Source organism: Seriola dumerili, unplaced genomic scaffold, assembly GCF_002260705.1.
Source record: "Seriola dumerili isolate Sdu_G_001 unplaced genomic scaffold, Sdu_1.0 BDQW01000052.1, whole genome shotgun sequence".
Lineage (NCBI taxonomy): Eukaryota > Metazoa > Chordata > Actinopteri > Carangiformes > Carangidae > Seriola > Seriola dumerili.
The window spans coordinates 22,776,617-22,790,910 of NW_019174307.1; the positions used below are offsets into that span (position 1 = coordinate 22,776,617).

Consider the following 14,294-nt stretch of genomic DNA (forward strand, 5'->3'; position numbering starts at 1 on the left):
TCTGTTTGTGAAAATCACAAAAATCACAAAAAATAAAATAAAATAAATAAATAAACAAATAAAATAACACCTAAATAATAAGATAAAACAAAACTGTTAAATTTGCTAACACTTACCATGGCTAACTACTTTGGAATAATGCGTGAACACTCCCCAGTTTGAATTAGCAGTGTGGTGGCCGTTCTTCTCATTTTGCCGACATGACTTGAATGCAGCTTAAAGCGCGCCTCCGAGTGCTGCGCGCAACAGATGTCACATCAGGTCTGAGCGCAGAGGAGGCGCCAAATAGGAAGAGCTGCAGATGTGAGTCTGACTCCCCGGTCCTCCGCTAACCGCTACAAACCGCATCGACAGGACTCATCTTCTCGTCACTTATGTTGGACTCGACCCGCGGATCCAGCTGCTGCCGGGACGAGGACAAAGGCTGAAAGTAAGAACCAACCAACCGCAGTTCTGTCTCCTTTGCTAGCCTCTGCGGCTAACGGCTGCTAAGTTAACGCTGGAGGGAATACTGTTGTAAAGTTAACTTTGACAGGAAACAACGATTCTCCCGCCGTCAGCTGCCTTTTATATACATAAATACATAAACATAGTTAATGTTTTTACTATTTTATTTTCTGTGTGACTGTTGTTTGAGCTGAGAGCAGCTTAGTTAGCCAAACTTTTTATTATGATGCCAAGTCAGGTGTTGATGACATTAACAGCAGCTGTTGTCATGGGAGCGTCACAGCGTCACGTATGTTACAGGAAGTGTTTGCAACCTGTTAAACATATAACGAGATGTAAACGACTTTTTGTTATTATCACGGCTGTGTACTTGTGTTTTCAGCCACCTTATAGCTGGTTGTTGAGAAAGGCTGCTGCTTATACTGAAGATACTCTTGTATATCAATGTATTATGTATTCAACTTCCACATCTTTTCTGTTTCCCTTCTCTTTAGACATGGAGGCAGACAGTGTGAGCATATGGCCACGCATGGAGCCCTTCTTACTGGGCGCCCTGCAGGTGAATATACTTTTACCTACTATTGAATGTAATGATTTTATCCAGTGGATGTAAATAACTGGGGTTAATGCCATTGCAGGTGGCCCCCTCCTCCAAACTCAGCTTGCACTATCTTCGCAAGATGGCGACTTATGTGCGAACGCGGGACGGCTGCTTCCCCATTCTGGGCTGGCCCATGTGGAGGCATATTGCCTGTGGAAAGCTACAGCTCCCAGAAGACCTTGCATGGCTCTACTTTGAGACCTTTGACATCCTCGTAGGTCACACCCCAGAGGAGAGGCTGGAGTGGGCAGAGTTTCTTTCCCAGTGCTCGTCCAAAAGCGAGCTGGACCAACAAAGGAACAAGGTGAATAATGGCTCAGTGTACCTAAGATTGTAATCCTATCTCATCGTCCCAGTTCACCTTTTTGTATCACGTCTTCCTCCTTCATGCGGGTGTGGTGCTCATTGCCCCAGGCAGAGGTTTATGTTGTAACAGGTGCTTTCAGATGTGAGCAGGAGCTACTCATTGATATGTGACCCTGGTTTCTTCTCTTTTTCCTCCAGTTGTCTGTGGACACACTGCAGTTCCTCCTCTTCCTCTACATCCAGCAGCTGAACCGTGTGTCTCTGCGCACCTCCCTGATCGGTGAAGAGTGGCCCAGTCATCATCGTACCCGCTCCCCCTCTCCATCAGACCGAGAGGCCAAGACCAGCTCTCAGAACAAGGTCCCTGTTACTGTGAAGGACAAAAGACAGACTGATATCATTGTTGCATGTTTGGCATTGTTCTGTACTTCTGATTACTAACTGCCACCCAGTGAAAAGTTTAAAGCCCAATTGCTGTTGTCCTCTGATGTGCCACTCATAGTGTTTTTTCTTTATTTGTGTTTGGTCCGGCAGAACTGGGACGATCAGGCCCACCTGTCATTTGTCCAAAGCCATCTAGCTGAGATTCTGGAGCTGCTGGTGGAGCCAGGACAGCTGTCACAGTCTGGACAGGCCCTGAGAGACTGCCAGGTCTGAGCACACATCCTGCCTGAAAACTTACAGCAGCTATAATAGATATTTTAACAAGAACAGTCCGTCAAATGTAAAGTGGTCGCTCATAGAGATGAATCTACAGAGTTTTATAGTGAGTGTTAGCTCATTGTTCAGCGCAGATTTAATGAGAAGCCTCTGGGAGTAAAGAATACTGCGACGTCTAATCTCCATTACCTCAAAAGCAAAGCATGTGTTACTTTTTAATCTCTGCTTAAAGAATAGCTATTGTATGTTTTGTAGATACAATCATCTGTGTTTTGACTGAGATAAACTTCTAAAACAAACTATTCAAACATTTCATGCACTGTGTCTGACTTTGTTATCTTTTATCAGATATCGCTGGATGCTGTGCGGAGCCTGGGTCTGCTCCTGGAGGGCTCGGTTTGTCGTGGCAAAGCCGTTCAGCCCGTCCACAGACTGCTGACCAAAGGTCCGCTCCAGACACAAGCTGGCTACTCCACACTCAGCTGCTCATTCCCCCTGCACAAGCTTCTCTTGTGTCTCCAGCACAGCCTCACACTCAACCCCTTCGGGATAACCGCCTGCCTGCACTCAGGCAAGAAGCTAGCCTGGGCTCAACAAGGTATCCTGTGTATGCTAAGTGTGTCGGCACAGTCATCCCTCTCTCTCTACCTGTCTGTCTGCATTTTTTTTGACAGTGTGTGTTTGTGCATTGTAGTGGAGGGGGCCATGAAGAGAGCCAAAATAGCAAGGAACACCCACATGGCTCCACCTGGCAGTAAGATGGTGCTAATGTCCCAAGTCTTCAAACAGACTCTGGCTAAAACCTCGGACAGGCTGACCGGGGCCAACATCAAGATCCACAGATGCTCAGATGCATTCATATACCTCCTCTCACCTCTCAGGTAAGTTCAGCTTCTATTAATATAACCTGTGTTTTTGGGAAACAGTTCGTCTGTCACGGTTTTTGTTGCTCCTCCAGATCCGTCAGCCTGGACAAATGCCGTGACAGCACCGTGGTTCTGGGTCCCGTCGAGACCAGCGTCCACATCCACGGCTGCCAGAATGTGCGGGTGGTGTGCGTAGCCGGCAGGATCGCTGTCGGAGCCTCCTCGCGTTGCACCCTCCACGCCTTGACACCCACCCGCCCCTTGCTCCTACCTGGAAACACAGACATTACACTGGGACCCTTCCACACTTTCTACCCCTCCCTGGAGGATCACATGGCCAGCGTGGGGCTGGCTGTGGTCCCCAATGCCTGGGATCGACCCCTGCTCCTGGGGACCGAGGGCATCGTCAACCCCTCACTCAACGCGTCGTCCAACCCGGACCCCGCCTGCTACCGCCTGCTGCCCCCGGCTGAGTTCCACACGCTGGTTGTGCCTTTCCAGATGGAGGGCGACACGTGTGAAGTGCCCGGCGGTCTGCCTCCTCCGTACCAGGCAGCGCTCGATGAAAAGCAGAAGAGAATCCAGAACTGGCAGAAGACTGTGACGGAGGCTCGGCTGAACAAGTGAGTCACAAATCAAACACTTAATCACACCATCATTAATGAGTGGAACCATTTGATCTAATAGAACTTAAACACCTGGGGCCGGTTGCACAAAACACCTTAAGTTAAGATTTCCCGTAAAGTCTGAGGTAAGGTTTCCTTAGAATAAAAACACTCACACAAAACACCTTTAAGTTTCATCCTCAGTGTTCACTTAAGTGTTTAAGGTTTTCTTCTTATCTTAGTCTTCTTAGGATCACTTAAAGTCAGTTAAGCTGTTGCACAAAAGACCTTAGCAATCAAAGGAAGGAAGGTACGTCAGACTCTGTTTTAACTGCAACTTGGCCGAGTTCATGGTGATAGATAAAGAAAATGAATCACTTCTCAGGAAGAGTTCCTCGACCGGGACACACCCTGAACGATGCAGTAGAGTTTTACTACTGTAAATCCCTTAACTTTTTGACTAAGGAAACCTTTTAAGAGGTTCTGTGCAACACCCTTAAGCATCTCCCTCGGCTAAGGAGACGGTAAACCTTAAGTGCCATACTTTAGTAGAAAACTCAACGAGCACACTTAACTTAAGTGTTCAGTTTCTTTTGGGAAGCTGGTAACATTTAATGAATGCACGTGGAACTTGGTCATGTTGTGGCCGAGACAGAGTCAGACGCACAATAAGTTTTTTTCCTTAGTTTAACTGACTTTAAGTGTAAGACCAAGATTAGGAGAAAACCTTAAACACTTAAGTGAACATTTTAAGGGAACCTTAAGGAGAAGACTTAAGGGTCTTTTGTGCAACCTGTTTTTATTTCAAGGAACCCTTAACTCAGACTTTAAGTAAACTCTTAACTTAAGGTGTTTTGTGCAACTGGCGCCTGATCATCAATGCATGTGTAAAAATAAGTTTTATTATTCCATCATCCGGCGCTGTTTTAATGAGTGGAAAGTTATAACGGAACAGTCATTCTAGAAATCAATCAGAATGTGAGTCAGTCACTCAGCTGGGGAGATATGATGGAGTCTAGTGGAGGCATTAGTGTCAGAAAACTGGCTGCAGGGGCTGTAACTCCACCTGACCCTGACAGCACAGGAACAGCAGGGATTGATTTCTATATTAGGATATTTTAACACTAATCTCTCTCTTCCACGTCCCGCCCTGCTCCTGCTGTGTAGTTTCCCTCTGTTGTTTGTCTGTAGTAACTGATTTCTCGTGTTTGTCCTGAAGGGAGCAGAAGCGTCAGTTCCAGGAGTTGGTGGAAGCCAAGTTCCACGAGTGGCTTCTGGAAACGGGGAACAGGCAGGAACTGGACAGCCTCATCCCAACCACGATAGCCTCTTTAAAGGACTCCAACGGGCCTGCGACGGACACGCCCCGGGTTAACGACACCAAACACATGAGGAACGGACGGCCAGTGAGACAGTCACCCATGGCTTGTTGAATTGTTGGGTCTCATAAATTAGTGCAGCACGACGGTACGAACACACAGTCTGAATATAGTATTACTGACATTTACTGACATTACTGCAAGTATTACTGTACAGTTCGTTTGTGGGTTGATTACGACTCACTCTGACAAGTCTGGAGCTGTTGATCCAGACTTGCACAGCAACTTATGTCCCACTCATTCTGGAGTGTGGCGCTGGCATCGGCTGCTTGACTGTTCCTGCTTAAGAAAAGGCAGCTATTGTTATTCTTACTGTGTCGAAGGCGAGTGGGGAGTGGATTGGCATGTTGTAAAACCACATCTTTAATGGGAGGTGTAGACTTATAGAAACACACAGGTCTGTGAAGTCACCACCAACTTTTAAAGGGACACATTTTTGAAAAAGCTTGGATTTGGGTTTTACTGCTTAATGAAATGTTTTGGACACAGACAATTTAGAAGGTTGGAGAGTCTGAGGAGTGACGAGGCTGAGAGATCTGTCAGACAGGCCCTAAGATATTTTCTCTCAATGTAATAATAATTCTCCAAACCTGCATTAAGGTACATAAAGAAAATCCTGTGTAAACTCTAATGTTTCTACAGGAATTACAGGAACATTAACTTGCAGCACTTGTGACCATGGGGGTTTCAGCTTTAGAGGAAGCTGTGGCTCATTGTTGTGAGTGCTGTCTGAAGCGTCACCATTTTCTCTCAAACTCTGCCCACATGTAAAAACTACCTGCTAATTACAGTAAAAAATAAATTAAAAAATCATTTAGGGAAGTGAACATACGTGCATTTAAAGATGGAGAATGTAGATGTTTAATAAATGCAGCACTTTGGGTATTAAGGTCACAGTTACTGGCTCAGGACGTAGTATTTTTCTGTGTTATTACAATATGAAAAATTAGCAAAGAAGCATTTTTCCATTACGGAGGAAACGAAGGAATATTAACATTATTTTTTTTGGGACTAACTGCAACGTCCAAACGTAGACGGGAAGTCAAATTCAGCACTTTGGGTGTGAAGGTCGTGTTAGTGCACCTAGGGTTACTGGTTCAGGACGTAGTCGAGGGGAAGTCAACAACAGTGTAGCTCCAACAACCTGTAGCTACAACAACCTGTTCTCCACGCTCTGAATCTCTCAAGCATGTTGTGTGTTTTGGCCACACCTCGGGTGTAGGTATCACTGTCTGTGTTTCCATCTGTCCAAAGGAAATATTTGCTCTGGCATCACTGACTCTGATGTGGCCACAGGTACAACATGAAAGCACAGCAGCAGATTTTCCTGCTCTGTGATTTATTGCAGACTTTTCCTTTAATTTAACAAACTTCGGTCAGTTTGCAGAACAGTCGCTAAATATGTTTATTTTTGTATGAATTCACCTGTATAAATATGTATATTTGAGCTTTTTAGTGAGAATATTTTTCATAAATCGACATTTCCTCCAGGGCCATTTTTAACCTTTAACACCTCCCTCCCTTCTACTAATTACAGCACGCATCAACAGAGCTGCTGCATGTGTCGTCAAGGCAGCGTTTTATAATTAGCTACAGGAAGATGAGTGAAGTTGCACTTAATAAAAACGTGTCGTTAAAATATTATTTCACATTAAAAAATCTAAATGCTGGAATGTGTTTCTTCACTTTCATGATGAAAAGTGGTTACACTTTAAAACGCCTTACTGCTGTCCCTTACTTTGAAAACTTACCCTTAGATTTAAACACACACACACACACACACACACACACACACACACACACACACACACACACACCTCTATGACGCCTTTACTATTTGAAGAGCACAATGTAGTTGTGATTGTTAAAGTAAAATAAATAAAGTTACGTCCTTCTTATTGGTTTGATGTTTTGATTCTGTTTTTACCTTCGGACGCAGCAATATGAACCGAACTGAAAGAGAAAGGCATGAATCTTACTTACAAATGGTTCAACTGGTAGTTTTATTTTGTTGACACTGTCGTGAAGGTGTTAATTACATCATATGTGTCAGCACTGAGGTCATATTTAGAGATGGTGTGGTGGACTGCACTATATTCAGATGTGTTTCTAATACTCTGCCCCTTCATTTATACTTTATTTAAACAGGAAGTCACGTTGAGATCGAGATCTCACTTACAAGTGAGAACTGACAACAGAAAAAGAAATATCAGCATTAGCATATTAACTATGAATTCAGATTTGTATTTACATAAACAAACATTAGTGTAAATAAACCACTGTTTATGGGAAAGTGGAACGTCAGCTTTGGATTTGTAAACAGTAACTGCTTAATTGTAACCATGGCGATTCTTCCTCAGGCTCAGATTCAGATTTATCCATGATGTCATTGCTGTGTGACCACTGAGCAACGCTCACCCTTGGCTTTTGCACATGCAGTACACACAGGTCAAACGTGCGGTCTGGACTTCCTGACAAATGCATTTCCTGGGTATGACATCGCAGTGGTTAGGATGAAAAAAAAGTGGGGGGATGGGAGGCTTGTCAAAGGGGGTTCAACGACACCAGAGGACTAATAATAAAATAAAAATATTAATTAATAAAATTTCCTTTTATGGCCCAAAATCGTTTGTAGTTTCAGTCGTTAACGACACAGAAACGGCACAAAAGTAAATAGTAAATGAACTATGTGAATCCTTGTGCACATGTGAATGTAGCTGAACAACCTGCAAGCGTCTGCAAAATGTAGTTAAACTACTAATTTAAATACATGTAGTTCACGTCTCTCCAACACTGCAGATATGTATTTATATCAACGATCAGTGTTTATTTAAATGCATTTAAATGTGCATTGAAATACACAACCAGGTAGACAATAAGATGACAAATTATAAATGCATTGTGTAAGACAGTTAAAGAGAAGTATGTAAATACAATGCAGTCGAGTCCATCACCACATTTAACTGTGACTTCATTAATAAATTTATAATTGAATTGACACGTTTCCAAAAATGTCAAGAAAAACTGAACATTATAAACTTTGTAAAGATTGAATTAATGGCAGCGCTGTTGTATTGAATTGCATTCGTTTGTCCAGGTGTACCTAATAAAGTGGCCACTGAGTGGATAATGTGATGCATTTATAATCACAAGTCGGAAATATATCAAATAACTGAAATTAGTTGCAGAATGAACAACTTCAATAGTAAAATGCTGTTTAAAATGGACACAGTAATAATTACCCAATACACAATAAAATATATGTGATGAATGAGACAACACACACACAGCCTTTACTTGAGTGTGTCTGGATTCATCCATAAGGCAGAAATAAGTCATGAGTTGGCAGGTCCTCACCAGGTGGGGGCAAACTGGTGGAGCTGGCATGAGTAACATGGTGCGAGAGGGGGGTGGGTGGCGTGGCGTGGCGGTGGTGGGCACTGGACCCAGCCAGTAGAGAAAGTGGGGGTCAATGGACGCTTACCATGCCCGGCCATTATGCCGTAATCCTTCCTCGCTTTTCTGGAAAAACTGAATAGCACTAGAATCACTGACTCAATTTTTGGATCTCATTTTCATGACAAAGCGATTGTTCCCCTTTTGCCTCCACTGTTGCTGTTTATAAACGTAGGAAAGCTGGGGGGGGGTATAAAAGGACCGGTGAGGGGACATCGCAATATCGAGACCTCAGGGGAACCATCACCACCATCATCACCACCATCACCATCACCACCACCACCATCACTTAACATCACCAGGGCCATCCCACACATTACATCCAAGATGGGCAGGGTGAGTGGAGCCTGGCGTTGACACACGGTCAGGTAACACTGTGGCAGGGAGCAGTGAAGTCAGGCGTCTCTCTGCAGGGATGTTTTCATGTGGTTTACAGGTCAGGACAGTTTCCTGCAGGAGTAGGTGTTGATGACTTTTACTCAGGTGGAGGTTAAAGCTTAAAAAAAATCTTTTTTTAAATCTGCACGAGATCTAAAATGGCCGTGTGTTCTTCCCCAGATCGTCTTCTACGAGGACAAGAACTTCCAGGGCCGCCGCTACGAGTGCGACAGCGACTGCTCAGATTTCCACACCTACCTGAGCCGCTGCAACTCCATCCGCGTGGAGAGCGGGGCCTTGGTGGTGTACGAGAGGCCCAACTACATGGGCTACCAGTACGTCCTGACCAGGGGGGAGTACCCAGAGTACCAGCGCTGGATGGGGCTCAACGACCGCCTCAGCTCCTGCAAGATGATCCACTTTGTAAGTCAGACATGTGTGCAGATGTTTTCATTAACCACCACCTGCACAAACTTAACTGACAGTAAGATCTCTCCTCTGCTGTGAGTCACGAGCTGATGAAAGCTGCAGCGAGCGCACGAGGAAGAGATCACGTCAAACAGATCATGCTTTAGCGCTGATGCTACCAGTGACTGCAGGGCTTTGTCGATGGAGGCCGATACCTGGGTCAGGCTCTGGTCCAGCTGACCCACAGCCTGAGGCGGAAACCACTTTCATACAAAAATCAATATCGTTAGTACAAGCCGCACGTGTCCAGTGTTGTACTATTGCAAAGGGACGAAAAGCAGAATGCAAACACTGAGGGACGGTGTTTGATTAAAGTCGGTTATCTAACTGATGTGGTGGATCCTGCCAGAGTTCACCACGACGCTCGAGACACTGAGATCCATTTACAAGCATTTAATAAGTGGTTTATACCTCCGTGTAGCGCAGCGTCCACAGGTGAAGGTTTATGCTGCTTATAAATGCTAATAAACATATTTTCCTTTTGTTAGATGCAAATCTCATCTCCCTATATATCCCCCCTTCCCCTTTTCTCTCACCCCACATTCCATTCCCATTCTTCCCCACCCCCCTGCACTAACTCCCACCTCCACCACTCTCCACCCGTCCTCTATTTTAACCGTCTACTACCTGCTCCCCTGCTGTCTGCCTCTCTTCTCCACCCCTCCCTCCCGTCACTCTCCAGACCAGTGGGACCCTGTACAAGATGCAGCTCTATGAGAAGGCAGACTTCGGGGGCCAGGCCTTCGAGGCCACAGAGGACTGCCCCTCCCTCCTGGAGAAGTTCCGCTGGCGGGAGGTCAACTCCTGCAAGGTCTTCGACGGCTGGTGGGTTTTCTACGAGCACCCCAACTACCGCGGGCGCCAGTACTTCCTGGAGAAGGGGGAGTACCGCAAGCCTGGCGACTGGGGTGCCATCAACCCCACAGTCCAGTCCTTCAGGCGCTTCACTGAATGATTCACCCTCCATCCAAAAACATGTCAAGACTTGCTATGATCCATGTCAGGGCACTTTGAGTCTCTGGACTCTGATTTTCTGAGGTCTCACAAATAAAAACCTGTCCAGCAAGCTGACTGACGTTTAAAGAGTCCTTTAATGTCTCATTGTGTGTCCTCGCATTCTTAAGACATCCACACTGCAGCGCTCAGTAACAACTACATCTGGTCTGAGGTCAGTTAATCTGCATCATCCAGGAGGGAGGATAAAGTCACTGATTTGGGGATAGAAACACTTTCATCCCAGCGCAGGTCTGAGGTCCACGGTGACGGGCCGAGGGTTGACATGAGTCCCGAAGGAGAAACAGTTCCCTCCCCCTCCCATCAGGACCAGCTCAGGTTCTTCTAAGTCTGTCGGCTCCGAGCAGAAAGAGTGGAGCATCAGAGGCCAGGGCACCGAGGTCTGCAGAGGAGCACAGGGATTTATTAATCAGCATCATGTCGAACACAAACACAAACACACGGTGTGTCCATCGGCTCCAGTTCAAGGTAACTGACCGTGTCCAGTCTGAGCTCCACGCTGCTCCGCGTGCTGAGGTCGATCACCACGACGCCCGGCACGCCGTCTGAATGCAGCCAAACTCCGCCCACCACCACCAGCTTCTCACCAATCACATGGGCAGAGTGAGAGTATCTAAAACAAACATCACATGACATCAGACCTTATGAACCGTGTTTCAGTTTCAGGGCGGCGTCTGGATGTTGTGAAGTTTTTGTCACAGACCTGGGAACAGGAGGGGGCTGCACCTCTATCCTTTCCCAGGAGAAGCCTCTGTCTGTGGGCCTTAATACGACCGTGTCCCCCAACAGGACCCCCCATCTGTCCAGGCCTCCGAACGCCACCACACCTCCCTGATATGGACAGGCTGAGTGCGAGTGGCGGGCCTCTGGAGCTGCACCCTCTACTGGGATCTGTAAGTCACACACAACAAACACAAACACACACACACACGCGCACACACACACACACCTCAGTGCTCTCGCTGTGGGACATTAAAGCCTCATTAATGTAGAGATCATATGAACAGGGCAAACCTCGGTCCAGTGCTGCTGGTCAAGACACAGGAAGTGGGCGTCACCCAGAGCGGCCTGTGATTCATTCTTTCCACCAAACACAAACAGGAAGTCTTTCCCTGCAGAGGAAAAAAAGGAGAAGGTTGGTGAGGATGAAAAAAGAAGAAAGATAAAGAAAGAAATCACGGAATCGTCCTCTGTTATCTCACCTTTATGACTGACGTTGGTAGCGGTGTGCCTCCATCTTGGCGGCGGTGGGTCACCCGTACAGACCATCTGCTCAGCACACAGTCTCACTGCATCTCTGTCCTCCGGGTCTCCAGGACCCGGCGCACCACAGGGGTCCAGGGTTACTCTGAAAAGGCTTGTGATTGGGTTGAGAGGAGAGGAGCGGCCTCCGTAGACCACAACACCTCCTCCGGGACGAGGCGTGGCGGTGTGGTAGAGCCGGACACCTGCAGGAGGACGACACGACAACCAGCTGTTGTTGAAAAATCTGCTTCTCTGAATCGGTGATTTTCTACAGAGCTGGTGGTCCTCACCCAGATCTACTGACGGCTCCACGCTGACGGAGCTCCAGCCTCCCCGGCCTCGGAGGAGGAGTCTAGTCACTGCCCCCCTGCCTCCTCTGCTGGAGCCTCCTGTTAGCAGGACCTGCCCTGGACTCAGCAAGGTGGAGGCCATCCCCAGCCCCTCCATACAGACTGGGAGAGTCTTCACACTCAGGGCTGCAGGGCTCCACGACGGGCTCATGGACGGCACCGGAGACACTGAGGAAAAAGAAGGAAATACATTCTCAGACTCGAAAACAAAAGAGTTTTAAAGACGTCAAGTTGACGTTACGGAAGGTGAAGGCGGGAGCTACCTGCAGGACGTGTGAGTAACGCCTGAGCTGTGAAGGAGCCTCGAGACGCAGTGAGGACGAAGTAGTGGGAACATTTCTGATGCCACTCCTGAGGATGGACAGACACACGGACTGTGAAGTGTCTCTGTCTGAAATTATCACTTTAAAGCACCTTTGTGTTTTTATACAGAAACTGTAGAACAACACATTTCACACAAGAGAAGAAGAGATTTGCATTCTGTCAATTGTTTATTTACATGTTATAATGTTTACATACAACACATGAACTTTTTGACGATGCTATAGTGATGTTAACGGGTCCTAGTGCTAGAATACAGGAGGACATGTTTCTGTTATTTACAACAGGTGATGGTTTTCAGTGTCTCCTGGAAACACTTCTGTTGTGTTGTGAATATTAGCAGCTCATGTGTCGCCATGTGTTTGAGCTCTCAGGGCTGCCGTAGATAGTGTCATAAAGCACCTTTTTGCATGTATCAGTAAAAAACTTTTTAAGGAAACGTTAAAACTTTAATAAGATGCAGAGAAGTCTGGAAAACCTCGGACTGACACAAGCTAAAAGCAGGAATACAACAAGTCGGTACCGGAGCAGGCGGAGGTGTAACCATGGAAGAACCTCCTGCTGTGATGTTGTGATCGACCTTGTGTGTCCACTGGGTTTTCACAATAAAGTTAGATTCAATCCAAAATAAGATGCTTTTCAGACTCAGCTCACCTCATATTCATCAAAAGGCTCCAGGACCTCCACTCTGCTCCTCTCCTCCTCAGGGACCAGCCCCAGGTAGAAGTCGTTCATGTCCAGACACACACACTGCTCCCAGCCCTGAACACACAAGCACAGGCACCACACATCAGTTAGTTAAACCTGTCCTCTACACTCTAACAGTTATAATGTGTATATATATATATATATATATATATATATATAGGCGGCGTCTGGGTACTGTCGCAGGGCGTGCAGGGTTGAGTTTAGTTTCAGGAAATGATCCTGCATGACCCGACCGAAGGGGTCGTGTGGACGGATCTGCTCGTACATTACGAAGAGAGACTGAGGAAGGAGCTTTGCCGCCCAGCTAATGACGACATCTGACTGCACCTGGTAAGACACACGACACCACACACAGCGCGGATGATCCTGAGTATTTGTCTAGATGTTGTGATCCTGTGATGAAAACACACGCTGATGAAGTCCTCGTTCTCGTTTACAGATGTGTTTACCATTGTGTTTCTCATGTAGGTGAGCACCCCCTCAGAGAGAATTAGAGTCGGAGCAGCCCAGTCCAACCCGGCTGCACCCAGAGCCTCCTCCACTGGGACTCCTCTCTGATATCCAGCCCAGCAGACGGTAACTGACACTGGACACGTAAACAGGTCTGAACACTACACAGACAACACACACACACACACAACACACACACACGAGCTGATAAAAATCTAACATCACTCGAATAACAAGTGGTTGTTTCAGGCTGGATTTCTTGAACAGAGAAAGTGCGGCTGACATCACAGACCTGTAGGAGAAGGTAAATGGGGGTCTAACCATCCCCCTCAGTGTGATGTTAGAAGTGATGAGGGCGGTCTTTCGCCGAGCGACATCTGGGAAATCCACCTCGAACACAACAGCTCTGTGAAGCCGCTTCGTCTGCGTGCAGGCGAAAATACAACGAGTCGAACCCGGCGCCCAACGACAGAATCTAGAGAAAGGGGGAAAGACGACGACAGAGGAGGAGGTGACGGATTTCTTCAGAGTGAAAACCCCTCCAACAACACAGTGACAGTGACTGTGAACTCACCTGCCTCCTGGGGCAGTTTTCAGTGATCTGTAGAAACCTCGTTCACACAGTGATCACACGGCTCTCCAGCGCACGTAGTAACCCCTGAAGCACACGACTGAAGGGGTCTGATATGTACAACCTTATTTTTCTACTTCATTTGAATGGCCAAGAGGAGAGAAAGCCCAGACAGACAGTATACATATCACTTATTAACATTTTATTACCTGTCACTGTCTGACCCACAGTATAAGCCCAGGTAGGATTAGTCAGTTAGGACAAGTTAATCACAGTTTTAATGATCATTAATCATCTGTAAGCTAGACAGCACTGCTGTTGTTGTGTGTGCTAGATTGTGTAAGATTGATTTAATCCTTTAACTTAGAATCACTTCTTTAAGTCTTTAATGAACCTGTTGATGTTAAGACTGGTTTTGCTTGGTCGATTTTTGTTTCATGGGATTTTATGAACCAAAATCGGATAGATA

General features: G+C 46.4%; 3 protein-coding genes across 4 annotated transcripts in view; 2 read left to right on the top strand and 1 right to left on the bottom strand.

The window, feature by feature from the left end:
* Window positions 1-293: 293 nt before the first annotated feature.
* Window positions 294-8,957, top strand: tbccd1 (TBCC domain containing 1). Of its 2 annotated transcripts, XM_022740655.1 has the most exons (10): window positions 294-430; window positions 942-1,006; window positions 1,086-1,352; window positions 1,553-1,714; window positions 1,889-2,005; window positions 2,363-2,612; window positions 2,709-2,895; window positions 2,973-3,503; window positions 4,705-4,952; window positions 8,879-8,957. In XM_022740655.1, exons 2-9 carry the CDS (start codon window positions 944-946, stop codon window positions 4,916-4,918), a joined length of 1,791 nt encoding a protein of 596 aa, XP_022596376.1. In that variant the 5' UTR covers window positions 294-430; window positions 942-943; the 3' UTR covers window positions 4,919-4,952; window positions 8,879-8,957. The 2 variants fall into 2 exon arrangements, with proteins under 2 accessions (XP_022596376.1, XP_022596374.1); XM_022740653.1 differs by lacking the exon at window positions 8,879-8,957 and having other exon boundaries at window positions 4,705-6,673.
* On the top strand, window positions 8,637-10,137 carry crygs (crystallin gamma S). Its single transcript, XM_022740656.1, has 3 exons — window positions 8,637-8,656; window positions 8,879-9,121; window positions 9,849-10,137. The coding sequence occupies exons 1-3, from the start codon at window positions 8,648-8,650 to the stop codon at window positions 10,119-10,121; spliced, it is 525 nt and encodes a 174-aa protein (XP_022596377.1). The 5' UTR covers window positions 8,637-8,647; the 3' UTR covers window positions 10,122-10,137.
* A 235-nt stretch (window positions 10,138-10,372) lies between these two features.
* lcmt2 (leucine carboxyl methyltransferase 2) overlaps window positions 10,373-14,294 on the bottom strand; it is a 9,838-nt gene continuing 5,916 nt past the window's right edge. The window contains exons 7-14 of the mRNA XM_022740657.1: window positions 12,751-12,858; window positions 12,039-12,126; window positions 11,716-11,943; window positions 11,383-11,628; window positions 11,195-11,292; window positions 10,884-11,071; window positions 10,658-10,793; window positions 10,373-10,562 (exon numbers count right to left, since the gene is read on the bottom strand). Of these exons, the coding sequence (XP_022596378.1) occupies window positions 10,398-10,562; window positions 10,658-10,793; window positions 10,884-11,071; window positions 11,195-11,292; window positions 11,383-11,628; window positions 11,716-11,943; window positions 12,039-12,126; window positions 12,751-12,858 (1,257 nt within the window). The 3' untranslated portion in view covers window positions 10,373-10,397. The remainder of the gene's footprint in view (window positions 10,563-10,657; window positions 10,794-10,883; window positions 11,072-11,194; window positions 11,293-11,382; window positions 11,629-11,715; window positions 11,944-12,038; window positions 12,127-12,750; window positions 12,859-14,294) is intronic.

Coding starts and splice junctions, on each gene's coding strand:
- tbccd1 (XM_022740655.1), top strand. CDS start 944: ATGGAGGCAGACAGTGTGAGCATATGGCCACGCATGGAGCCCTTCTTA. Junction 2,006..2,362: donor AGGCCCTGAGAGACTGCCAG/GTCTGAGCACAC, acceptor ATCTTTTATCAG/ATATCGCTGGATGCTGTGCG. Junction 2,896..2,972: donor TACCTCCTCTCACCTCTCAG/GTAAGTTCAGCT, acceptor TTGCTCCTCCAG/ATCCGTCAGCCTGGACAAAT.
- crygs (XM_022740656.1), top strand. Junction 9,122..9,848: donor CCTGCAAGATGATCCACTTT/GTAAGTCAGACA, acceptor GTCACTCTCCAG/ACCAGTGGGACCCTGTACAA.